This window comes from Numenius arquata, chromosome 3 (assembly GCF_964106895.1).
Source record: "Numenius arquata chromosome 3, bNumArq3.hap1.1, whole genome shotgun sequence".
In the NCBI taxonomy this organism is placed as follows: domain Eukaryota; kingdom Metazoa; phylum Chordata; class Aves; order Charadriiformes; family Scolopacidae; genus Numenius; species Numenius arquata.
The window spans coordinates 27137310-27162907 of record NC_133578.1 but is presented as its reverse complement, the minus strand read 5'-3'; the positions used below and the strand labels follow the sequence as shown (position 1 = coordinate 27162907).

The 25598-nt window shown below is 41.5% G+C and overlaps 1 protein-coding gene across 2 annotated transcripts in view; it reads right to left on the bottom strand.

Moving 5' to 3' along the window:
- Positions 1-25388, bottom strand: part of UBE2E3 (ubiquitin conjugating enzyme E2 E3) — a 57719-nt gene extending 32331 nt beyond the window's left edge. The window contains exons 1-3 of one of the 2 annotated variants that reach the window (XM_074144891.1): positions 25231-25388; positions 23774-23976; positions 21559-21609 (exon numbers count right to left, since the gene is read on the bottom strand). In XM_074144891.1, coding sequence (XP_074000992.1) covers positions 21559-21609; positions 23774-23967 — 245 coding nt within the window. In that variant the 5' untranslated portion in view covers positions 23968-23976; positions 25231-25388. Of the gene's footprint in view, positions 1-21558; positions 21610-23773; positions 23977-24754; positions 25148-25230 lie in introns of those variants that run through there. The other variant, XM_074144892.1, reaches the window with a different exon arrangement.
- Positions 25389-25598: the final 210 nt, after the last annotated feature.

The window sequence follows — 25598 nt, the reverse complement described above, 5'->3', positions numbered from 1 at the left end:
GACACCAGACTTCAGGAGAACATGCCATCCCAGGAGCATTCCATAACGTAATACTGGCATGGCTTTCTGTTATTGTGTGTCTGATCTAGCATCCTCCAAGCAGTCCTTCCGCTAATATTTCAGCATACAATTAAAAGAGGCTAATTGTGCATAGAGAGAAACATGCATGAAACAGTGGCATGGGGTCTGGCTGAGCCTCAGTTCCTTGGCAAGTGACTTCAAGAAGTTTTCAAGCAAGGCAAGGAAGAGAGCAGAACCACAGCAGAGACTACAGCAGACTGCTTGCCTAAGAGCTATACATGCAGAAATAACACTTAAATGAGACGCCCTCTCTTGAACAATTAGAAGCATGATTCAAAAAGGGAAAAAAACCCCTGATACATACTGAAAGATTTAAATATTTTTAAATTACTCTATCAACTTAGATTAATTTCAGCTATTTTCAAACTAACACTCAACTGTTAGACTACTAGGCAACGCCATCTAGTGATGCTAGTTGAAAAAAAATCTTTTAAAAAGATTCACTCTTGCAAAATTCTTGTTAGTGGAATACAGTTTCAAGAGGTGCAAAATTTTCAGTACCTATAAGCATTTTGAAGCCTACAGCGTTAATTTAGAAAAAAAAGGTCTGAACCATTTTATTTACCCTGAAGTAATTTACAGAACTGACAACACAGAAAGTGAGCTGGGTTAATCATATCAGAATTTAAACATGCACACCATGTAGTCTTGAAATGATACAGGGATACAGCGCAAAGCCCAAAATATTACCTTCCAGTTTTGGGAATAGCTACAGATATTATTTGTGTGATAAAATAATTTACCTAATTTTTCAAGATTTCTGTTGGTGTGTGTAAAATACTTGCTTGAAAAATTTTACCCCAACCTTACAACCCCAAGGGAAAAGAAACCCTGTGCAGATTTAAACTCTCTTTTTTAAGAGGTGGAACCACTCAGTCATCTGCTGGCGATAGCTGCTAGCTGTAATTAGCTTCTGGTGGAAATTGCCAGCAGACACAACTAGAAGTTTAAATCAATTGGCTCTGCTTCCTCCTTACAAGAAAATTGGCATTTCAGGGCTGCATTCCAGCGTGATGGATCTAAGAAACCAAAGCCAATTTGACAAGAAAGGGAAGTGTCCCTTTTCATGGCCTGCTTTAACCCTGAACACGCTGCATGCTCCTGGAGAGGATATATCATTTTTTCTTTTTTTTTGAATCCCCAAAGAAAGTAACTACAAATATACAACAAATATTCCTCCAAAAAAGCCAGTCCAGTGTTTAACCCCAATTATTTTCACTTCACAGCTGTGAAGATGGGAGAGGGAGGGACAAGATTCGAAAAGTCAAAAACCGCAAATAAAGGTAGCACAGGAAACAGGATTTGCAAGAGGAAGCAGAGCCCGGTGTGTGAAAAGCCAAGCAAAACCCTCAAGCACCAGTACAGGACCTGGTTCACACTCACCCCAAACGCCATGGGCTCATGATAGTTTTCCATTTTAGCTGCACCGTATCACACCTTTCAATAGTACCACAGCGACTGCTGCACAGGTACCTGCTCTCACCCTGCTCTGCTGTACACCTCGCTTCCCTCCATTTTCTGCATATTTCATTATTTCAGCATTCAGGGCTTCATCAGCCTGTAGCGGCGTTCGGGCTGTGCATTCTTGTGACCGGTCCTGATCTTGTCCTTCTTCATGCAAACTTTGTCAAGCAGATTACTGAATGTTCAGCCGTGATGAGTAAGTGGCATTGTGGCTTTGCCAGCGCTGGGCTTTGTGTAAGTCTTGCTGGGATTTAACGTCTTCGTACCAAACTCGCAGGGCTAACTGAGGACCTCAAATTGTAAAGAAACACTTCACTTCTCCAAGGCCACCATTAATTTGCAATGAACGTGTCTAACATGGGAGCAATTGTTTTCAACGAGATAGTATCTATAACTGGGGGTTGTAACTACTCTTCAGAAATAACTTCTTAACAAATCATGTAAACATCTACATCAGGGGGCTGCCTAAAGTCTCCATGTCAATGGCACACATGCACACCTGCCAAAGTAAGGGTTTCTGTCAGGCTACCTTTCAGCACCTGCTTTATCTGTATACTAAAAAACTTAGTTGACGATGTCTTCAAGCTCACCAGAAAGTAATATGATTTGAGATATGCAAGAAACTCACACGCAAAATTTACTACATACAGCACTTAAACGAAAGCTTAATGGAACAGGGAAGGGTTTAAGTCAAGCAGAAACTCAGGCATGGCAAAGTGGCCTATTTTTGACACTAGATAGACTGGTCACATTGTGAACTACTGGAATTATGTAGATCCTGCGCTAGCAACTGTTTGATGCATTTCCTGAAAAGACACACAGTGACAGCACAGCAGGACTGCCACAACCACTCACACTCCAGCTGCCTCATATATGCACAACTCTCTCTTAAGTGTCTTTTAATACTCACTTTGTAACCTTACTTAAACGGGTCACCTTCTGAAAAAGGTGTGTGTGTGGGTTATTTACCAGAACTATTCTAGCAGATTAACCAGAAAAACCATGTGTGCACACGCTTGACTATATTTACTTACATAATATTACACTTTTCAGAAAGCAGGTTTAAGAGCACTCTAATATATACTTCCTTTTAAAAAAAGCCCATTTTAATATGAAACCTCTTCCAGCATGTTAAGATGGATTTAGCTAGATGGGATCTTTTCCCCTCCAATTAAGAAGAAAAAATACTGTAGATCTAATCCTGCCTACAGGCTATCTTTTCCTTTCCATTTTAAAAAGCTAACACTTACTGCTTAATTATAAATCTGGTGTTTTGCACAAAAATGGGATATTTCTTAAGTTCTCTTCTGCTCTGTGTTCCTCTGACCCAAAATTGCAAAGCTGTTTCCCAAGACTTTTATCATGTCTTTCTTGTTAAACAGTTGTTCTTCTTATTAAACAAGCAATAGAACAAATCCTGATTTCTTTAAGCAGTGGAAAAGCAAAGTTTCTGCCAAAAAGCTACATAGCCAAGAATGTTAGCTAATGTACATCATTGCTTTCAAGGCTAAAGCAGTTTGCACCAGATAGGAATCTCACCCAGGAGCTGAAACTCTCCAAGACATACAGTCTTCAGAGAGAGAGAGAGAGCAAGAGATCAATAGCTGCACAAAGAGGAGCAGGGAAAGCTGGATCCAGACTTAGTCCAAGGATTCCCTGCACGCTCAGGCGCTGGGGAGTGCTGAGCTCCCTGACATCCTGGTTTCACACCGCCTGCCTCCGTCCCCCAGGTGGGGTGGGTCTGTAGGACACAAACGGGTAGTTCAGCTCTGCCATGAGTAACACGAGCCTTGAGTCTTTCCTGGTGGCAAGCAGGCGGCTGCCAGACCAAAGGTGCTGCGTACAGCGCCTGCATCATTCTCTGCCTCACTAAGACACCACTCACTCAAAACCCCACGTTGTCTCCACCCGAAGGGTCTGTTTGAGCAGAAATATGGCCCACGGGCTTTGTCACTCCCGTTGAGATCTCAGCTCCATTTCTGATGCTTGCTCGTTTCTAAAGGGCAGAACAAAGACAACATGTGGCTTTAAAAATGTCTTAGAAACTATAAATGAAAATTTACATTAAAAGTGTACAGCTTTAATTACATCTCTCAAGGGGAAGAGAGAGCATTTTTGTGTCCCGATCTTGTCTTCTCTCTGCTCTAGAAATTCATGAGATGATCGGAGGTACAAATGTTCGTATTTGTAGGGGAAAAAATGACTTGCATTACATCCTCAGCAGTTCGTGTAAATAACAGGACATAAAGTCTCACAGAATTAGTTTACATTTGAAACATTTTCAAAATATTGTTTTAGTTGGGTATAATAGACCACCAGAAGATGTGACACACAGCAAACACAGGCCTGCAATTAAACAGCTGGCAAACAGCCAGGAAGAGATAAAGGCCCAGGCTGTCACTTGCTAGACAATATATATGGCTATTTTGGCAGCCAAAACCGAATGTGATAATTGAGCCATGACACATTAAAAAGGCACACAATTTCCAAGGAAAGAGTTCCTGAGCACTAAACAGGGAGCATCTATAGTGTGCTTACAGCAAACTAAGATTTAGGAGTAATAATGAGATCAGGCTGATTACAATTCAGTGGTGCAAAGCCAACCTTGTTTAATGCCCTGCACCACTGTAAGCAGTTATATACAACCAGACAGAAAAATACATGTGTGAAGCCCACAAAGGCTGTCAGTATTAGAAACAACGGGAATCTGAGAAGCGTATGGCTCTGTCTTGAATTATTTTTCTGTGTATTTTTTATATTAATTAGATTTTTATACAGTAGCATTCTTGTTTCCAGAAATTACAGTGCACTCAGTTTGACTTCCAACACTGGGAAGAGCTCAAATCTACACATTTCAGTTTTAAAATAAGAATATCTAGTATTACATGAAGAGTAAATAACTTCAGAATCACACTTTCACTGTAAAGAAATATGACTGTTTGTTTAAGACATGAAAAACCATAACACTGACAGCAATGGCTGTTTGGAAGATCAAGTCCAGGAGCTTTTCTAGTGTTTCACTGCATGTTTTATTAAATAACCTAAGGACACAACAAACGAACAAATGTACCAAATGAAGATACGGCTCTAAGTTAACACCCAACAGCTATGTAAAAGCCTCCTATAAATTCACTCCATCAAATTAACATGCTGACATCAACTGCATTCCCTTCTCGAGTAAAGGACTTGAAAGCCTCTACATTGTCAGCCCTCAGTCCATTCATTCACTAACCTCCCACAAAGTGTAGGTAGTTCATCATCTAAAATTATGCTTATATAAAAGAGAAGTTAAATTTAGGCTCTGTAATAGGAAAATCCCTATGAAGAGTTTACTTCCTAATCTTATTCTAAACTTAGCCACATTAAAGATGTATTCAAATAAAGAAATCGCATGTGTACCTTTCCTAAACAAAAGTTGCAGCATATCAAGAGAGCTTAAAAAAATCGTAAGAAACCATTTTTAGGCCCTCTAGTACCAGTAATATCAAGAAGACAGTTGCACAGCTCTTCAAAACTTCAATACCAGTGAACCAGAACTGAGTCCAGTGATATCGGCAAAACTTTTGGAAATGATCCTCTGCGATGAGCAAAGGAAAAGAGGAAAATACAGAGACATTAGGGAGGGGTCCCTTCAATTTAACCTGATTTCTTATCTCAAATGAAAATATCTAGATGCTCTAAAACACACAGATTTCCCCAAAACAAACTCCTTACCCACCTCAAACTCAAACATCCAACACGCACTTCACATCTAACAACCACAGCAAACTGGCATTGGCATACTGGGCTGAAATGAAGAATCAGCATCAATACTTAACTTTGTACTAAAAACAGTACAAGAAACTATAATAATTACATAATCTACTTTCACAAAATTATCTGTAATGGCTGTGATAGTAACTTCATTAAGTGTTAGTAAAGGAAATGTAAAAGCTTAAAGATGAGGTCAGAACACGCACTTTTGGCTGCTTCCTCAGGAGATGCATCAAATGTGTTATTTCTGTCTGACGAACAGTGGACTCCTGAGGGTAGCTTTTACGCAGCCCCAAAAAGAAAAATGAAATCATGATACAAATTTTTCTGACACCCAAATTAAAAGGAGCATAAGGGGACAATTGCAAGAATAAATTAGTTGATATTCATCTGAAAAATTCATACTATTGCATGTATAAATGGCATACTATAATAGCAAACTATATTAAAGAAGCATAGTCTTTTTTTTTTTTTTGTCCCTAATATTGCAGCAGACACACAGGCATATTATTCCATAGGCTCTGCCAAGTGATGTTTAGCAGCAGCTGAAACAGGGCCAATTCACACTCCCTTCAGAAAAGCATTTAAACATACATGCATAAGTTTTCCTGAAAAAGGTGAGAAAGGTATGGTATGCTCTTTCTGACTCAGGGACACAAAGCAGAAAGGCAGTAATTAAACAACTAGAAACAACAGAGGAATGAAGAGAAATAAGCCCAAGTTAATTAACATAGCTCATACACTTGCCCCTTGCCCTATGAAATCTCAGTAAAAAAAGAATTTTGTCATGGATTTTGTATTCCAGCCTGACTATGAACAGCCAGTTATGAAAAGAGCTCTCAGGGAATTAAATGTCATCCAAAAGCAAATTTCCATACAGATTACGGGAAAGTGACGGAAAACTTTTAGGACAAGAAACAAACAAACATAAATAAGTAGCCATGCAGTATGAGAATATTCAAGGACTGTGAATAAAATTGTGCCAGGCAGAAAAGGAAAGACTAACACAGATGAAGAGGAATACTACAAGTAGGTAGTTTATTTACACCTACCAGGGAATCAGGGAATGTTTCTTGTTATGACTATGTTAACTCCATTCAACCTTTGGCCACTAGTAATCAGCTGTAATTGCAAAAGAAACTTTGTCTGAAAAGACAAGGAATTACAGGTGAAAGTTTTTAATCTTCTGCTGCATAGAGTAGTAGCTGTAAAAAAGTGTGTCCCAGTAAAATGCAGAGCACTAATCCTCCCCACAAAGTAGAATACCCTGGAGTAGATAATAACATTCTCTGCAAAGTAAATCCTCTCTTTATTTATAGTCTGGCATGGTTTCCCGATGTTTACATTTATTCAACAAGCCAAAAAATTACTCAGACTTATTTTTTCTTTATATTTCACATTTAGAAGAACAGCAAAGCTCTGAGCACCTGGACCATAATTAAATCTATAATTCATCCAGCAGCATGAAGACTAATACACAAATAAATTAACTCCACCTGCCAGGAGAATTAATAATACCGGGAACAACTTATTGCAGATACCAAAAATGAGAAGAGAAAGGTTTTATAATAAAGCTTCTGTCTTTCAAATTTCACTTAGGAAGATCTTTTCCCCCAAATTCCTATTCCAGTGGCAATCCAGACTCCAACACTAAAACTTTAGAGGCTAGAAAAAAAACCCAGAGAAACTAATAAATGAGGGACTGAGAGGCACAATACCCGTTAGTGCAGTCATTTTGAGTCATGCTACAAGCAGAGCATGGCTACACCACTATCATGCTGAGCCAGAACTGTTCCTCCCCAGGAGAAAGGGGTACCCTTGGCTGATGCTGCACTGCTGGCTCCAGAACAGAGCTGGGGCACCCCAGAAACACGTTCGCTCCTAACAGAGGTTTCAGCCTCTTGGGACCACAAGCAGCTGGTGCAATTTCAAACAGCACCCAGGATGCTGCAGTTTATACACCCACCCTAGGACAGAAGAGCTCAACGGTGCGTTTCTCTTCCCTGTTCTGCATACGGACCAGATAAACACCAGGGTCTAGGCTTACACCTAGCCCAGAGACTATAGTTATACACTCCAGCAGTGCCAGGATGACTCACAGTGCTTTGCACTCTGCCAGCTGACTTTGTACCGAGCAGAGAGGTTGCATATAGAGAGCACAAGCAGTTGCAGCACAGCATCTCACAGACGCTGCTCATCAAGCATTCATTGCTAATGGCATCTACTGCAAAACTAACCAGAGCTGACCCTTCAGTTTTGTGATCAGCAACCGACTTCAGGAAAAGATCAACAGAATTACTTTCAGAAATAACAATCAGTGCACTGCATGAACCGCTCACTGTACAATTTAGTGTTGCCTATTTTTTTTCCTTCAGGCTTCGTTAAGTCAATGGCTCTTTCAAAGTTAACAAACCTGGAACACTTCTGGGCATAAACAGATTTGGACTAAGACCTGGGGCAGTATGGTCTCTCGTAACTACCCATTCTTCTTCCTGCACTTTCAAGAAGCAGAAAATCAAAGTGCTATTTCTATTGGTGCAGCAGTATTTTTCTAACAGCATTCTTATATCCCACCTCCTGAAATCAGCTGCTATCACACAGGTGGGTGTGTGTCATCTTTACTGGAAAGTTGCCCAGCCTGGGTGGGGGATTTTAGGTGTCCAGCTGATCTCAGGTGTAGGAAGAGGTACGCTCACTGTCACTCCTGTCTCTTTACTCCCATGTTTAAAAAAAAAAAAAAAAAAGTGCAACCACAGCTGAGTCTGACAATGCAGATAATGGATTTTATTTATATTTACTCTTCAAAGGACGGAATCTGAATACAGGAGTAAAGAAAAATTAAGCATGCTAAATTTGCACTTGTCAGAAAACAAAGCAGAGAGTTACTAAAACCTCTCTTACAGTCCTGCCCTAGTGAAAAGTAGGCCATTTGCAGCACAAATACCAAGCACAGCCAGCTCCTCAGCTAAGGACATAGAGTAGCACACAGAGCAATTCAGAGGCGATGCAAACCGCCTAAACAGCATCCAGCAGGATGAAGAGTCACATTCATGCACTGAATGGCACAATCCTGTACTTAAGCAGTCCACAGAAGCCACAGGTACCTGTTAGAGGGGAACGACCCAGCAGCACACAGCCCTACCACCCTGCTGGGACACAGGCTATTTCAGTTGGCAGCGCCGTACCAGGGAGCTCAACAATGTGATGTGCCTACAGCCATGAGAACTGAGCAGCCAAGAAATCCAGAAAGCTGGGTCCCAAGTTCAAAGATTTATTTTTCCCATGTTACATGCACCCTAGGTATTTATGAGAACAGATTAATTTTGGCTTATGACTTCTAGGCTAGCAAAGCTTTGTCTGCCTCAGACTGCAGAACTCATCTCCATGCTTTAATGGGTAAGGACCCAAGGAATTTTAGATTTTCTAATAAAACCTCAGTTTGAGAGTTAGAATGTCATCATCACGTAACTGTTTCACTAGTGATCACCTAACAGAAGCAGCCAGCAAACATTTGATCCATTCCACAACCACCCCTCCCGCCCAACTCAATCCTTCTCGTGCTTCAAATTCTGCACCAGCTTCTCCAGCATTTGAATTAGGCTGAAGCGCAGTGACTGACCTGGCCACAGAGACTGGGACGTGTCTGGTGCAGGGCTCAGCACCGACGTGCTCCACAGCCCTTCTCCGCACCCACCGCCTGAAACAAAGCACTGAGCCAGAAAACCTCCACAACCCAAACAAGAGGTAATTTGTTGCAACCACCAATCCTCCGTAGGAAAGGGATAGAAAGAAACCTTAATAAGAATCTGAAAACAACTGATAACTCTATTAACAAGCGAACAGTAATGTGATTTCTCATTGGCTGTTTCTGAAGGGACAGAAGGCTAAACGTGAAGAAGGTTAGCTAAAGCAGAGGAAACCTTTTCTATCTCTCCAGCCAACAACTGCCTAATGGCAAGCGCTTAAAGTAGCAACCCTTTTAACTGTTACAAAACAAAAAAACAAGCTTTGGGCTTTTCTCCCCTCAACATTCTAATAACTTTTTAAAGAACGTACTACTGAAAACAGCTTTACATACTTTGTAACTACAGCTTCAGAGCTATAAACTCATGGTTCCACAGAAAAAGCTCAAAATGTCTCACAAGTGCTTCTATACCTTGGCACCAACTTGCAGAACCAGCTCCTGCTTTTCATTTCCACTAAAACACTACAGAGAACAGTAAGGATCACCATTGCACAATGCCAGGCCAAGTTTATTAGACCTCTAGCAAATAATAGCTTTATTTAGACATTGTATGTAAAGCATAGAAAAATCACACAAAAGACAAACCAGTGCAATTCACAGGAAGTAACAGTTCCCAGTTCCTCCTGCCCAGATCTGAATTATCAGTCTAACTGAAGGTGTATTTTTACAGAGCTTGCTTTCTGTACAGAAAGAAAATCAAGTGATAACAAAACATTTATCTGATTAGCACAGCTGACAACTCTATATTTTTTCCATCCCTGACCCCACCGTCACTAATTTCTAGTAAGGCACACTTGTCATCGTGTGGGAACTTTGCCAAGAATGCCTTTTATATCTAGTACAACCACACAGTGCTCAGCCTACAACAGTTGTTTTGGTATTGACAACTGCTACTGTTAGCTTGCCTTCTAACTGGTAAGAAATTATTTTGTTTCTTCTATTCCTAAGACAAAAAACCCAAGCAGGCTTAACAAAACAAAAAGACTTAATATAATGCTAGTCTGTGGTCTTACCATGAAAAATAAATAGCCCATCAAAACACTTGAAAGAAAAGTGCTTTCACTGTATTTTTCTCAGAGAATCAAGATGATTTCTTCATGTACTGATCTATTGATCTATTTAAGGTTTGGTACTGTATATTATCAAACAAATTACTTCTCTCTTACTACTCTATTTTGGTGATGTCTCTTTTACTTTAGTAACTTGTTTCTTTTTTTAAAAAAGAAGTTATGGTGTGTTTGCTCTGGTATAGGTAAGTACACCAGCTGTCATTCTGGCTTTCAGTTACTTCAAACAAACAAACAACCACCAACAAAAAAAAAAAAACAACCCACCAACGTACTACCTGGCTTTCTGAAATTTGTATGGATAACATACAAAATATCTATTCCAGACAAGCAAACACTTTTGCAGCCATAGACTGTGCTTCAAACAGTTTATCATGTGAAGATCACCCTCTCAGATTTGATTACTGTTTAATCACACTAGTAGAATTTTAGGTTGTAGAGTATTTCTACCTTTTGCATAAGAATTTTATTTAATCACTCCGACTATGCTTAATATGCAATAGGTTATGCTGTGTAACTTAGATCACTTAAATTTGCTTCCATGGGAATATAGTGTTTGTTACAGCATTCATTACAATTTGATTTTAGTCTCTTAAGACCTCTCTTTGCTTTTGCTTTATAGGCTAGAAATTAAACCAATATTATTTTTTTTTTACCCCAAGATGGTGAAGTCCAAAACTCCAAACACAAAACTGGGCTTTGGCATAGGGGTTTTGGTTCACTGGTCCCTTAAAGTGTCTGTAGGGGGAGATGTCGCTGAATTTGTAACATCCCATTACAGCTGTAATGTCCCACTACAGCTTCTGCCATCGATAATAATGAAGAAGATACAGATATGCCCTAGGTATCTATGAACAAGTGAGGATGAGCACCGATGTACAATGATAACACAGAGCTCAATGTCAACTAACCAACCCTGCACCACTTCACTTCTCCCGTGGATCCTCTAGCCTGGATGAGGTCTCTGATGTAGGGATACTAGGGGGAAGGACAAAAGCTAGTTAAAGTATGAGCATACCCCAGGCGGTGACTGCACAGTAGACAAGTCCTTTGTTTGTTAAAAAAAGGTGCCTCTGTGTGGGGAGGAATCTGGCTGTCCATTGTCTGCTACAATGGCTGCGGCTTCACAGCAAGAATTACCATCAGCTGAACATATCTCCTATTGCATAGCTACTAATCTATTGTAATGTCTTTTTTTTTTTTTTCCTCCAAACTCACTCTGCTCAAAGCATTTACTAAAGCAGTCTAAATGCTTTACTTGAATTGCAAACAAAAATAGCTTTCTGCTGCTAACCTTCCCTTACAGAAACAAAACAAAAATGCTTCTCTTTGCCGTTTTCCATTTGTCCTATGGAATCTGACCTGCTGATGCTCTATTGGTTTACTCGTCTTCAATATTTTGGTGATTTCCATGTCTAGGCTTCAGAGTGAAGTGATAACCTGAGTTCAAACCTAAACCACCTCACTGCAGCTTCAAGTTCAACGAATTGACCTGGCACGATTGAGAACCCCTGGCTTTCTGCAGCCCTGTACTGCTAATCTTTTCATGGGGTGGCTTGAGCGCTGGGCATAGCTACCTTCACTCAAGCTATGCTAATCAAGCATCCACAAGTCAGGCTGGCTATGCGCTGAATGCATACCTTAATTTGGTTATTGGTTCCCAGCCCTGCCACCGAAGATACATGAAGGGTTTCCGGCAAGGGAGGAACCCACCTCAAAGACAATCGTGTTGTGAATCCTTGAGGCTGGCCTTTAGCTTTGCCGTCTGCTCTTTGCCTTCGTTGGCTTCCTTCCCAGCGCCTGCACCCTTCTGCATGCCTCAGAGAGGAACTACTGAAGTTTATAGCAGCATTAACTCATCAGCTGGAAACCTGCCAGGCTGCTTACATTTTCACTACAATCTTCTGAGCCCTGACTCCAGAGGGTGCTTAGAGATAGGATCCATGGTCAGAGGCAGTATGCTGTACAACTGTTTTCTGATGTGCTTGGATCCATTTGGGGTGCTGTGCACAGATGCATCAGGGCTTGCAAATCTACTGCAAACTGCCTCTATGAAGCAGGGAAAAAATGTCCCTAGCTTTTGTTTATCTCAGTGATAGAGGTACTTACGCGCCTGTGGAACAAAAGCAGAGAATCCAAGCACAGAGCACATGAAGTATCAAAAATCAAGATCTACTGCACAGCCAGTGCTATTAGTTTCTCACAAAAGTGATACACCTCTGGAGAACTGATGACAGGTGCCTAGCTTATTTCTAGTTAGCAGGAGGTAACAACTTTGTGCAGGGAAAGTAGGATTGGACCCAAAATGAAAACAAAGCCAAAGGCAGTGTGTGTGTGTAAATAATAAATCAGCAGAAAAATCACTAGACATCTGCTTTTTTTTAATTGACAACAGGAAAAAAACCTGTGCGTTTCCAGTGACTTTTTTAATAATTGCAACTGCTGTTGCTTGAAATTACAGAACCTGTATACTTTCCAGAATGATTATACTACAAAACCCTGATTAAAATAGTTTTTTATTGAGGGGAAAAATCACTTCCTAATGAGCTTTCCTTTAACATTGTCATTTAAATCTGGTATCACAGATAGTTTGGTCAAACTGGCCCTTAAAAGGTCACTTAGTCCATTTCCTGCTTAAAGACAGAATCAACTGTATCTAAACTGCTCCTGCCAGTCATTTGTCTAAACTTTGTTCTTAAAAATCTCTGGTAATGCAGACCCACCCCTCCTTGGCTACTGTCTGTATAGCTAGGTACTCCTTATGTCTGAATTAGTTCTTCATTATGGCAATTTAAGTTGCTCTCCATAACCACCAGACAGGACTAGCAACAATTGCCCTATTTCCTTTGCAGCAGCTATCTTTCATCCAAAGATTATTCTTTCTTTCTTCTAACCTGTATTCTTTCCAGCCAGCCCATGACACTTTGCAGTGTTATGCTTAAAACTGGATAAGGTACTTCAGCTGGCATTTAATAGTGTTGAACTGAATGGGATGGCTTTATATACCATGTCTCCAACACATTTTTTTTCTTTTTTTAAATACATCCCCCCCATTGTGACTGATGTTCTATTTATTTCTCTTGCTGTAGCCTCTTGTTGTTGATTCCTGGAAAGCACATGATCCTCAGAGTGGCTACACCTTTTCTGAAGAACTGCTCCTCATCCAGGTTTTTTTCCCCCATGGATTTGTGCAGCTATTATGCCTACTAAAGTGCTGTGCCTTGCAGTTCTCATTGTTCCATTACATGCTATTTTTAAGGTCACTTCCTATATTTGCCCACATCACTTTGCATTCTAGTCCTGTCCTTCAATGTGCATACAACCCCCTCCTCCCTGCTGTTACCTGCAAATGCAATATTTATATGCTCTAGTCCAGTATCCACGTCAATAATGAAAACATCAATTACTAATGACTGCAGGATGGTCCTCTACAGACCCTCTCTACAAATTCTTCCAGCCTTAAAGTGACCCACTGATAACTACAGGTGACCACGGTGTTTCATCAAGGCTATCTCTCCCTTCATTTGTTTTTGAAAGTGATGCTTAGAACAGTCGTTTCAACACTGTCAACTAAATCTGTATCTGAGTTCCTAAAAGATCTGGCCAGTCTGTTTTACAGTAAGTACTATAAAATTAACAACTGCTTCAGCCACAGTTCTGAACTAAATAACAGTATACTGCACTCTCTGCACAGGGAAAATTAATCCAAATTATCGCAAGCAGGCTTGGACTCGTTTATCACTAGCAGTTACTGGCTCAAAATAAGGCATCAATTTAAAGTTACAGCATAGTTCCTGGCTAGGTTAATGGTATGCACGCTCCTGTCCTAGATGGCAGCTGGATATCCTTGCTCCTGCCTACTTAGCCCTGAACTCAGAAAACATGTTCAAGGTATTTTTCATGATGTCTGTGCTACCTGTTTCGAAATGTTCCACATCTATGCAAATCCTAGTTACACCAGCTCCAGGAAATCTCCACACATCCATTTTATATGATGTAGTCAACTCATTTTAAATAAAGGGTTCAATGTAGTTTAGCTGACTCTCTTATATCTGGACTTTATTAATTTGAATTAAAATTAGGCGTCCCAAGTCTGTAAAAGTAAAGATAAAATCCAATCAGAGTAACTGATACACACAGACAAATCAGTCTGATGGGGAAGCACTCAGCATGCTAGGACCTTGCCATACATACTGTTTATCACAGACTAAATATGACAGGCTGGCAGTGGTGAGCAATGCACAGTTTGAGTGTAAAAAGAAATATGTATATATACATGACATATTTTAATCAGTTTTATCACAGAGCCTGAGGGGCCTTTGTACAGTTATACAAATGGATATTTGAAAAGCAGATTTGTCCTTAAGTCTAAGGACACGTTACTTCGCGGTTTTCACAAATTTTTGCACAACAATGCTTGCAGAATTGTCTAAAATTGGTCCAGCTTGGGCTCTTCTATTGTTTCCAGATAAAACTTAGACATAGTGAGGGTCAGTTCTCTAACACAGTAGCTGAGAGAAAAGTGTTTGAACTATTTCTACAACTCTAGAGTAGACAGCCATGAATTTTTTTTTTTCTTCTAATTTTTACAGTAATGCTAATGAAAACTGGTGAAAGATTTATACGACCTTTTGACTAACGCAGACATTTAAGAGCATGTATGACAGCGCTGTGGACACTGCTTACACAGATGCCTAACCTGCAAATCTGTAGGTATGAAAATGTTGATTTGTGTTGCATAACCCTGTCTTAATTATGCCAGTGAGATAACTTGCACGAGAATTCACTGTGTGGGGGTTGGTAAAATACCTTGGTTTATAGCTTGCAAGAGGTCGATACTTGCACAGGGGAAAAAAAGACTTGAGGCATTTTGAGTTAGTGGATCTGTCATCTAAGTAGCAAGTAATTTAAATATTCTCACAATTCAAAACATTGAGGAGTTACACAATCTTCCAATGTTGCATTTTTTTTAATAAAAGCATGTTAAATAACAGTGCACTCTAGCTCTACTTAACACTTAAATTTAGAAAGGCATTTCAGTAAAACATTTGTTTCATCCCTACTCCTTAAGCAGTTTCACTGGCTACTGGCAAATAGGGTAAAAGCCACTCTGCACGCATAAGATGGCAGAATCGGGCTGTTACTACAAATGGACAGAAATACCTGACTTCTGATTGCTGTGCTAAATTATATCACACCTTCCTACTCTGACCTAGACTATGCTCTTCTGGTAAGAAAGAAGGAGGGGAGAAAGAGAATGGAAGAAAATGCTTAGTAGAAATAATTCTAGGTAAATCAAGGCTACCACTAGATAAACATATCTTTAAATCACTGGGAGCCACTGATTTACATTCAGCAACTAACAACGAAGGAATTGCTTTAGAAGGAACCGCAGGACTACGTTCAAAGCAGGACAATACTAAAAAGTAGTATTTCCATATTCACTTGAGAGCTACTTCAAACATGTTCTTACAGGAGTTGTGAACCCTCTTCACTGTATTTTTGTAACTGCAACTGCAAACTTCTGTATAGGGAAGGAAGTGTTTTAACACAATAATTGTGTGGGTTTGTGTTCTCAGAACCATTCTGCAAACTCCAGCTTTCTTTTCTCGTAGCATGCATTTATTGCACTCAGTGGTGAGAAAGAGCTGGGCAGGGAGAGCCAATAAAAAGTATAATGTAACTATCAGAAGATACATTATCAATTAGGGTTTGGGCCACGTTTTTTAAATTTTGCTTATTCAGCTTCAATACAGGCATTTTTGTACATACTACTAATATACCATTTCTTATATACCTTAACCAACTTCTATAAGGAACTATTTAGCCTTCACAGTTGGGGTTTTCACTGCAGAGGGGAAAACAAGCAAAACTGACATTTTTTTTTCTCAGTGAGACTCAATATTTAGCAATATGAAGACATTTAACCAATAAGAAATTAAAAGAATAAACACAAAACTGGGGGACTGCCATTGATCTGAAAAGTCAACAGCTTGACTGGAAAAAAAAATTGTAGGTGTGAAGACTTGGGCATACATTTGTTCTACTGTATAGGGGCCTGGTATTTGACTGCATTCAGAATATACCTCCCCCTACTGATTTCAAAATAGCAACAGAACTAACGCCTGGCTTTGACAAAGGAGAGATGGAAACATTACATTTGAGAGACAAAGGAATGGATTGACTTATTCATATCCTGGTGTGTCTGACAAAATGCTTTGTGTGAACAATGCCTGCTCTGAAGGGAGGGAGGAAAAATCCAGCAGAGTTAGTTTGAATCACCTATTTAAACCGTTTAAGCAAACTTGGATGTTTTTTTTTTTTCTCCCCCTTCCCCCCAGGGAGCACTATGGAGCAATCACATGAATCTGCCTCACTTAGTGACTGGAGTAGTCACCTCCATGGCAGAACTGGAGCAAACCACCGCTGTGCAGTAACATCTTCAACAGGCACAACTGTTTGCAGAGTAAACATTTGCCTATAACCTTACTGTAGATAGAGTATGTTAACAAAAGGCAGGCTTCTACCAGCTTAGCTGCGGCACCTTCCTCGCTAACACAAGGCTGCCTTAGCTCAAATCCAGCGCTACCTCTCTGCACGTGGAAGAGCCTGCACCACCAGCACGATTGTTCATTGCTCCTCATTGTTTCAGACAGCTCAATTGAAAGAGCTTAAATTGCTGGTCTGAAGAATACCTTCACAATATTGCTTTAAATACATACTGCAATGCTTCCCCACTGATGGGGTAATAACCACAGTGAGACAGTTACAAACATCTGGATTCATAGGTCCATAACTAAACCAGTAATAGCATTCGTCTGCCAGGATTTTGCAGGCATTTTTCTTTGTGTCAAACTCCAGACCGTGGGGTTGGGTTGGCAACACTCTGCAGCGTAGAATTAGCCCAAGATGTGGCAGTAATGAAAGGGACAAATGCAGTCATTAGGAAGCAGAAGAATCCTGCATTAAAACAAAACCCCTACATGCCTTGCTCCCATTGTGGTCAATGCACGTACTTTGGAGTGTTATTTTAAAATAAGTAGTTTTAAAAATGAACTACTCAGAAATTATCAACCTACTTGCAAGCCTAGGAGGGGCTACAAACAGCAAAATCATCAACTTTTGCAGTATTGCTCAAGAAATCACGTTAGTATATATTAGCATACAAGGCCTGAAAATAAATAGTAATTGAGACAGTAATCCCTGTTAAGGAAAATCATTTCAACGGACCTATCAGGTCAGGAACTCACTAGCTAGAGGATGAGACAGAGCAGGGAGCCTTTGGGATGATCCAAGCAGCTCTCCCTTGGTAAGAATTGCCATTTCCCAGCAGCAGGAGGAGGAAAGTTGTCTCTCTGACCAGTGCTCTAAGGCACGTGTTTTGTCTGGCCTTTTTTTCAACCACTTGCTTTCCCATGTCTGATCTTTAATTTAACAAAGAGAAGAGATTAAAGCCAACCGACAGAAGAGACTATAAAATGCTTAAATTCTCCCGTTTGCATGAGAGAGATGCACTATCTTAACTCACCTCTTTTTAAACCACATGAATTAAGCTCTGAGCGGATACACTGATTTTGGTATTTGCTTTCATTTCCTACAAAGTTTATACCAAACTGGATTTGTTATAAAATGGGTTGTAAACTATAAGCTAAGCTGGCATGGGTGTTAATAAATTTACTTAATACTGACTTGAACTTCAAAAACTTTCCTGTGAAGATGAACAAAGATTAATTTTGGAGTAGAAACAAGGAGGAATGAGCAAAGAAGACAGGGAGTACATATTTTTGCTATTGTGGATCAGCAGGGCAACGAGGAACAGCTAAAGGAAGCAGCTATAAATCACAGTACCCCTGGGAGCAGCCCCACTTGTGCCAGCCCTAAAATCCAGGAAGTACAACGAGCATCGGAGCTAGCTGTGCCCTGCTCCCCCTGAGCTCCAGCCTCCAAGTTGGGCAGGTCAGAACAGTAGCCTCAGATATAACCTTAACTACAGAGCGGTGACCTCTGGTCTAAACAGTTTTATGCCATGAACTGAAAATAGTTATTCCAGATATGTCAAACCCATTTAAGAGCATCTCGGCAGCCCAGATTTACCATGCATTATGTGCAAGATCTTTGCAGCATTTTCCTGAGAATGTATAATGGTGGGGTTTGGCACACTTCCATACCTTGAAGTATGTATAAGCGCTTGGCCGTGGTTTGAAATTGAGCTGCCTAGAAGCAATAGGGCCAAGACCTTTTTAGCTTTGCTTTATGCTATTAAAAGCACAAAAGAAATTAAATACAGCACACTGCACCTAGTAGCACGGGTTTGAGTTAAGCCAGTAAAAAGCAAGAAAAAACAGGATCAGATACCTGTGTCCTCAGTTTACCTATCTGTCCTAGTGCTACGGTGCATGTCGGACAGTGACTGACTCGTTTCAGGCTCTTCTGTTGGACAGGAGAAAACACGGGAAGAAAGCAGTACTTAATTTCCCTCCAACATCTTTAGTGGCTTAAGATCAAATCTAATTTTATTGGGTTTGATGTTTTATCTTTCTTGGAAATCACATTGAAATCACAGGAATTTAGAGTATCACTGTATGTTCAACAGTAAAGCTATCACCATAAAGATATTAAGTTTTATACTTGGTACCCCCCAAGGTGCAGTTCGCATTCACTGCTCACAAACACAACAACGTGATGCACGACACCAGGCTTCTTCTAACAGTTCATTGGCCAATTAACAGAATCAGAAATCAATCTCTACTGTTGAGACAAGCAAGCAAAAAACTGCTATTTAGACATTTTTACTGTTCCTGTCATTCTTCTATCCCAGTGCCTAAAATAGAAGTTAATGTGCAGCCCAGGCCTGCTCAGCACACCCAGGAACGGGGCTCTCTTGGGGCTCTGGCATTTTTATAAAACAGATGTAACAGCAATAGATGTGACCGTGGGAAATCTCACTGCTGAGGAAACCTACACTTCTTCTGCATGAAAACCACAGTGCACCCAGTCAGTGTAATTTTAAGTAGCTAAATCAGCCTTAGATCACCCTGATGGAGCAACTCCACGTGCAGTTACACCGACAGGTGAGAAGAGCCAGCACCCATCAGTGTTCACCAGGATGCAGGAGAGTTCAACATACTCTTCAGTATTCGTAATGTATCCTGTTAAAGTAACATTTAATGTTTTATACATGCCATTATCATAGTTTAAAAATAGCTACTTCTTTATCACTTATGTAACTGAATAACCAGAAGAACTACCAACGTCCAAGAGAGTCTGTTGCTCTAGCGCTGGAGGAGAAACAACTTTGCATGAAGAAATCTCTTTGGGAGAACTTATGACATGAGGTTTTTTATTTTTAAAGCGCAAGTGAATATGCCCAAGATATACAGACTTCTAAATGGCTTTTTTTACAAATTCTTTTTCTTTTTACAAGAAATGTAATAAGTAGCTTTCTGCTGCTTGTTGTATGGCGAGCAACGAAGAGGTGTCCATATGCCTGCTCTGTCAGTCTGTTGCCTAATCTGTGCAACTACACCCCATAAGAAAGCGTGTTACCAGCTTCAACTGCCCTGCACATAACATACAGCTGCATTTACCTCCTGATACCAGAAAGGCTCCTTCTAACAAGTCAATTCCAATGTAACAGTAATCCTTCGGGCACTGAAACTCTGTTCAAACTGTTCATCCTGAAAACCCAGAATTGCTGTTAGAGAAGCCAGTATCTCTCACAAATATTTTTTTTTATTTTGCAAAAGGTGCATCATACAGTTGCTATTGAGTAAAAGGGTTACATTCCTCTTAAAAATACTTATGGGAACAGAAGAACTGATTTCCTTATACTGACAAAAAGTAATCTTTTCCCCTGTGCTCTGTAGGAGAGAAACTTGAATAACTTTTAGACACATTGAGGGGGGTTTTCATAATTCTCAACAGCATTCCTGGGCATCTGGTAGTACCAGCTCACAAGAAAAACTCTCTGCAATACTTTTGTGCTAATACGAGAGGAACGTGCTTTCCCAAAGAGCTAAATATCAGATTGTATTGGAGAGTATGAGGGGAGAGGCTTCTCTTTCTAAGAGCCAAGCTGTAACTTGCTGTACCGGAATCTGCTACAGTTATCTTTTTAGCAACTATAAGGTAGAACATTGGTGTTGTATTTCATTTAAATATTTTCTCTCATACAATGCGCCCCTTTAAGGGTCCAAGTATAAAGTGTGTGACCAACACAGAACTAGATCCCAGTAATTTGTTGAAAGTTATTCAACACAGTTATTTAAAAACAAAGCAAAACAAAACTGTCACCCCCCCCAAAAAACCCCAAACCCAACAGACATTTGCTCTCTCAGCAGAGCTCACCTCAATTGAAAAGACAGAGCCGCTGACCCTGCAGGCAAATACATCAGACTGCCTGGGCAATCTACAGCACAGTCCTCAGGGTAAGACACCTTTACCACAAATTCAATAAAACACAGCACTGGTTAGCCCCTGTTCTCATAGACTAGTCAGGCAGCAGAACAACTCACATTTTACTGAATTAGCAAGACCAGCACCAAACCTTTCCAACTATTCAAAGAGCCAAACAATTCCAACATAAAATCAGAAAGCACTTCCAGCATTTTTTCACACACATACAAGGCTTGCTGTTACACACGAGCTATTAATCTGAAGATACCTTGCAGTTGGAAATCTCACTGAGTTGCGTCAAATGAAAGAAACATTATTTCAAAGTAGCTTTACTGCTCACAGCTAACAAGAATTTTTATGCATCCTTTAAACAAAAGTAAAACATGCAGAAGGTTTAAAGAAATTAGCTAGCTATGCTACTATTTAACTTTCCTACAGATAAGTGCTCCAGTCACCGTCACTTTATCTAAAACTAAATCACTGAATCTTCCAAGCTTACAATTTCATTTTCTGAAACCTAACACAAGTGTCTCCCAAGTTGGGAACTTCCTTAAAAATATTATCTATCAAGAGACTATAACTTTGACCAACAGACACATAAATTTAAAGGCGGTACTTCATCTTATCTAACTGTTAAGCAACACACTAAGAGAAAGCATATAAAAATCACATATGGTTCTTTACCTTTACTTCAGAATGAAGTGATAACTCTATAAACCTGGCACTCAAAAAGCCAGTTCAAACTACATGCAGACATTAAGTTGAAAGCTTCAGCGTATTTTGAAGTTCATACAATTAATGTTTCACCAAGGCAATGACCAGCTACGGAAAACAAACCAAATACACTCTACTATGTACATCAATCACTAATGACTACGCCTCCGACATGCAGGCAAAATAGCAAACTTCAATATCAAACGTTCCCTAAGCTTGTTCAATCTGCTGTACAGAATTTTCGTCTAACAGTCACCGGTTGTAAACACTAAGTTTCCCATTTGTTAGCCTCAGCACATTAATCTACCACTGTCCACAATTTAAGAAGCCGTTACATACCTGCAGTTAGGAGGAGGATCAAGGGTTATTTCAGCTAGCTCCTTCTGGATTCTGTTGGTGAAATGAGAACAGACACAAAGCATTTGAGATAGTCTATAGAATAAATCAGGGAATTACACTGCCCTCTACCACCATGCAGTTAAATGCAAGATTGGCTTTGCCTTCAGTAATGCTAACATGGCTGCTTCCTCTTTGTTCTCAGAGGCATAACCCAAATCCCACAGCTGAGAAACTTTGCAGCTTTTTTCCTGCTCCACGCTGCATGTAAACAGAACACTTACAACTGAGTTGGGTAGAAATTTCCCACAAGTATTCAGAAAAGTAACTCTTTTTCACATCCGAGCACTTTTTACCAGAGAGATTTTCTTTTCAAGCTAATATGCAAATGAGGCGGGGGGGGGAGGACACGGACACGGCTGCACAGGCAGATTTGACAATGACTTTAAACCAGCGCTGCAGACCTGTGACTGAGGCCAAAGAAGCAAACCATGCTGGCAGCAGCCACGCTCTTTTCACAATATTTTACCTACTACTTTGCAGTGTATTTAAAAAGTGGATTTGCAGATCTGCCAGGCTGTCTCTGTTACTGGAATAATCTCTCCGGATCAACTTTACTTCTCTCCACACCTTCTGCTGCCTTTCCTCCCCCAACCTTATACAGTAGCTGTATTTACATGATAAAAAGTGATATAATAACTTGAAATAATCTGTGCTTAGCTTTACTCTATTACAACCATCCCCAAGGTGTTAAGATCTGGAAGTGGAAAACTTTTTGTCAATTTAATAGTTTATTCAGGTACATAAGAGGTGTAATTACACGGTAATTTTTGTAAATTCCTCTTTAAAATATCAAATAAGAATTCTCTTCAGAAGAGGACCCATAGGAGCAAGACCGTAAATTTCATGTGAATAGCAAGTATTAAAATATGAGCTAACAGAAACTGCTCTGCACATCCTTGCGCTAATACCAAGAAGTTCAGTCAGACTACTGAACTATTCGAGATATACAGAATCAGACTTGCAACAATTAAGTGAAATAAAAGCAAGGGGGGAAATCTCAGTCTTGAAAGCTTGCATCTCAGGCTTTTCAAAAAGGGTAAGTAATAACAAATTACAAAGCCTACATAGTAGTTCCAGAACTTTTATTTCTTTAGCCAACCCTATTTCAAAGGGTTTCTTTAACAAGCCCAAAAGTCATCAAAGCCACCCAGTCCTACTCTGCAGCAATTTTAAGACATTTCAAAAAGCATTTACTGAATTTAAGTCCAATGCAAAATTACTATAGTGTTCCTAAAAGTTAGAAGTACATTGTTAATGCTGTATAAGCAAAACTTGAAGCTACTATCGCTACTGCACAGCTTCTCTTGCTACGAGATATTTGTAAATGCTTGCAAAGAAAAGCAACTCCAGGGAAAGGACTGGAAAGTTATGTCTCATCTCCAATGACCACTGGAATCAAGTGATTTGAAGTTTGCTTATTTCACACAGCTGAATTTACAGAAAGTTATCACAGTACATGTCTTGAGAGCTAGACTGCCAGTAACCCTATATGCAAATAAAAATGCAACAGATATAACTAAACAAAGTTCCTGAAGATTTTCATATTTAAAGGTAAAGGCTACCTGTAGAACCCCATGGTTTGAATCTGCAGATCCTAGGGGAGAAAACCTAAGTTTCTCCTGAAAGAACTGCTGAATGAACCCATTACTTGAAGGTGTGTAAGGCTCTCCTGGGCATTGACGTGAAAAGCTAGTCATAAGACCCACAGAAGCCACTGGGGTTTTGTGACATCTTTAATTAAAGAGCATTGCTTGTCATCAGTCTACATGTGATAATAAAATACACCGGGAGGACTCCACCCTGTACCAACCAGGCATGGAAACCTAACTTTGAGAAAGATAGATCAAACTGACAGTCTCTTGTGCATTTTTGCAAATACAAAACGTATTTAGGTGTCCCCCAGCCAGCCTGTAAGTTACCAAGTTCTGAAACAAGTCTTCAAAGCATGCACGACAAGTCTGTGTAACTATTACCCCAATAAAACATGGATTAATGAAGACACTGCCTGGCAGGCCCCTGTACTACAGTAGCTGGTACTTCACTTTCCCATAGAGCTTTAGAAGAAGAACCCCTCTGCCTTGAAAAGGGCAATGCAAGTACTGTGACTCAAAATACTGTGCAAACATACTACAGAATGTTTTACTATCCCCTTTACCTTTTAGCACTAGTAGATAGCTTAGCAGTAGTTTTGCTGGATAGTTTGGTGTTCTTCTTCTGCTGGGTGGCAGAGGGTTTTCGTTCTTCTTGCTCTTCGGGTTCAGGTGCAGGTGGATCCCTCTGATCGGCATCTGAACTACCACTGCTGGTACTCGGACTTTCATCATCTGACCTCTGCCTATCACTGGACATCGTGAGGAACTTTTTTGGGGAAAGAGAAGACAAAGGCAGAGTTAATACAACAGGCAGGACTCTCTCTTGCCATTCTCCAAGTTCCGGAGAACACCTGAATCAGTGACAACTCCGTTTCACTGAGAAATTAACCGAAATATACTTCTTTGTCTTGTCCCCAAGGGCTGCAGTTTGGCAGCTACAAAGAAATATTTACACTTCCGAAAATACAGATATTTCCAATTTTTAAACCCACTCGCATTTTTTTCATACTTTAAACAATATGCCAATTGTCGACTTTGTTCTAAGGCATGAGACAGATTTAGCAGGGTACTTAAGCAATGAACATTAATAACTTATGACACATTGTAAATAACAGACCTCACTGAAAATGTTTTTTAAAAAGTCACTAATACCCTGTAAATATTTACATTGGAGCAGAACATTTTATTGGGTCCAAACGCCAGATCCCCCCCCTCTCCCCCTCTCTCTGAGAAAATATATTGCCAATAACACTCGGGTTGATTTCAGATGGAAATGTACACTTGCCCTGTGCATTTAAAGGGCTGGGCTGGGGGGGAGGGAGAGGGTGGAGGGGGAGAAAGAGGGGTTTTTGTTGTTGGGGGTTTGGTTTTTTTGTTTTTGTTTTTGGTTGTTTTTTTTTTTTTAAAGGGAAAAACCCCAAGATGCATTTAAAGCAACTCGGGCAGCAGCAGCCCCGGTTATTTACATGGCCAGCAGCGAGAACTGCATTTGGCCACCACCGAGCTGCCGGAGGGGGGAAGAAGAAGCATAATTCAAACTGCACCTTCTGCACAGCTCTCCCCGCCGCCGCTCCCCGCGCAGCTCCACCAGGCAGACCGACATTTTTCCGCCGACCGGGGAAGAAGGGGGGTGGGGGGGACGGGGAAGGAAGGGGGGGCTGCCCCAGCGGCCGCGGGGGGGGGGGGGCCGAGGAGGAGCGCGGCGGGGAGCTGCGGCAGGGCTGGAGGCGGCCGCCCGCCCGGCCGCGCTTTGTGGGGAGAGCTGGGCTCGGCTGAGCTCGGCTGGGCTCGGCGGGCGGCGGCGGCGGTTCGCCCGGCCCCGCACCGCACCGTGCGTGTGCACCAAGTGAGGCGTGAACTCGGGCCGGCTCCGCGCCCCCCCGGCCGCCGCCAGGCAGCGAGCGCCGAAAACAAGAACAAAGCTCCTCTACCAGCCCCCCCCCCCCCCGCCTCCTCCCCGCCTCCCCCCACCGCGCTCGCCCAGCCGCCGCGGCAGCCGCCTCGCCCGCCTCTCCCTTACCTTCGCCGGCGTCCTGTCCCGCTGCTGAGTCGGAGGGGCGGGATGGCGGGGGGCCGGGCCGGGCCCGCGGCGCCCGAGGAGGGGACGGAGGCGGCCGGGGGGCTATACGGCGGCGGCGGCGGCTCTGTGGCCGGGCAGTGTGGAACATTGAGAGCCGGAGCAGGGGGGGACGGGGGGAGGCGCGGTGCGGCCCCGCGGCCGGCGGGTGGCGCTGGCGGGCCCCGCTCTGCGGCGCGGGCTCCCGCGGCGGGCCGGGGGGCCGGGGCGGGGGGCGGCGGGTGCGCGCCGGCGGGGGCGGGGGAGGGAGGGGGGCACCGGCCGCCTCCGACCGACCGACCGACCGACCGCCCCCGCCCGCCGCCGCCGGC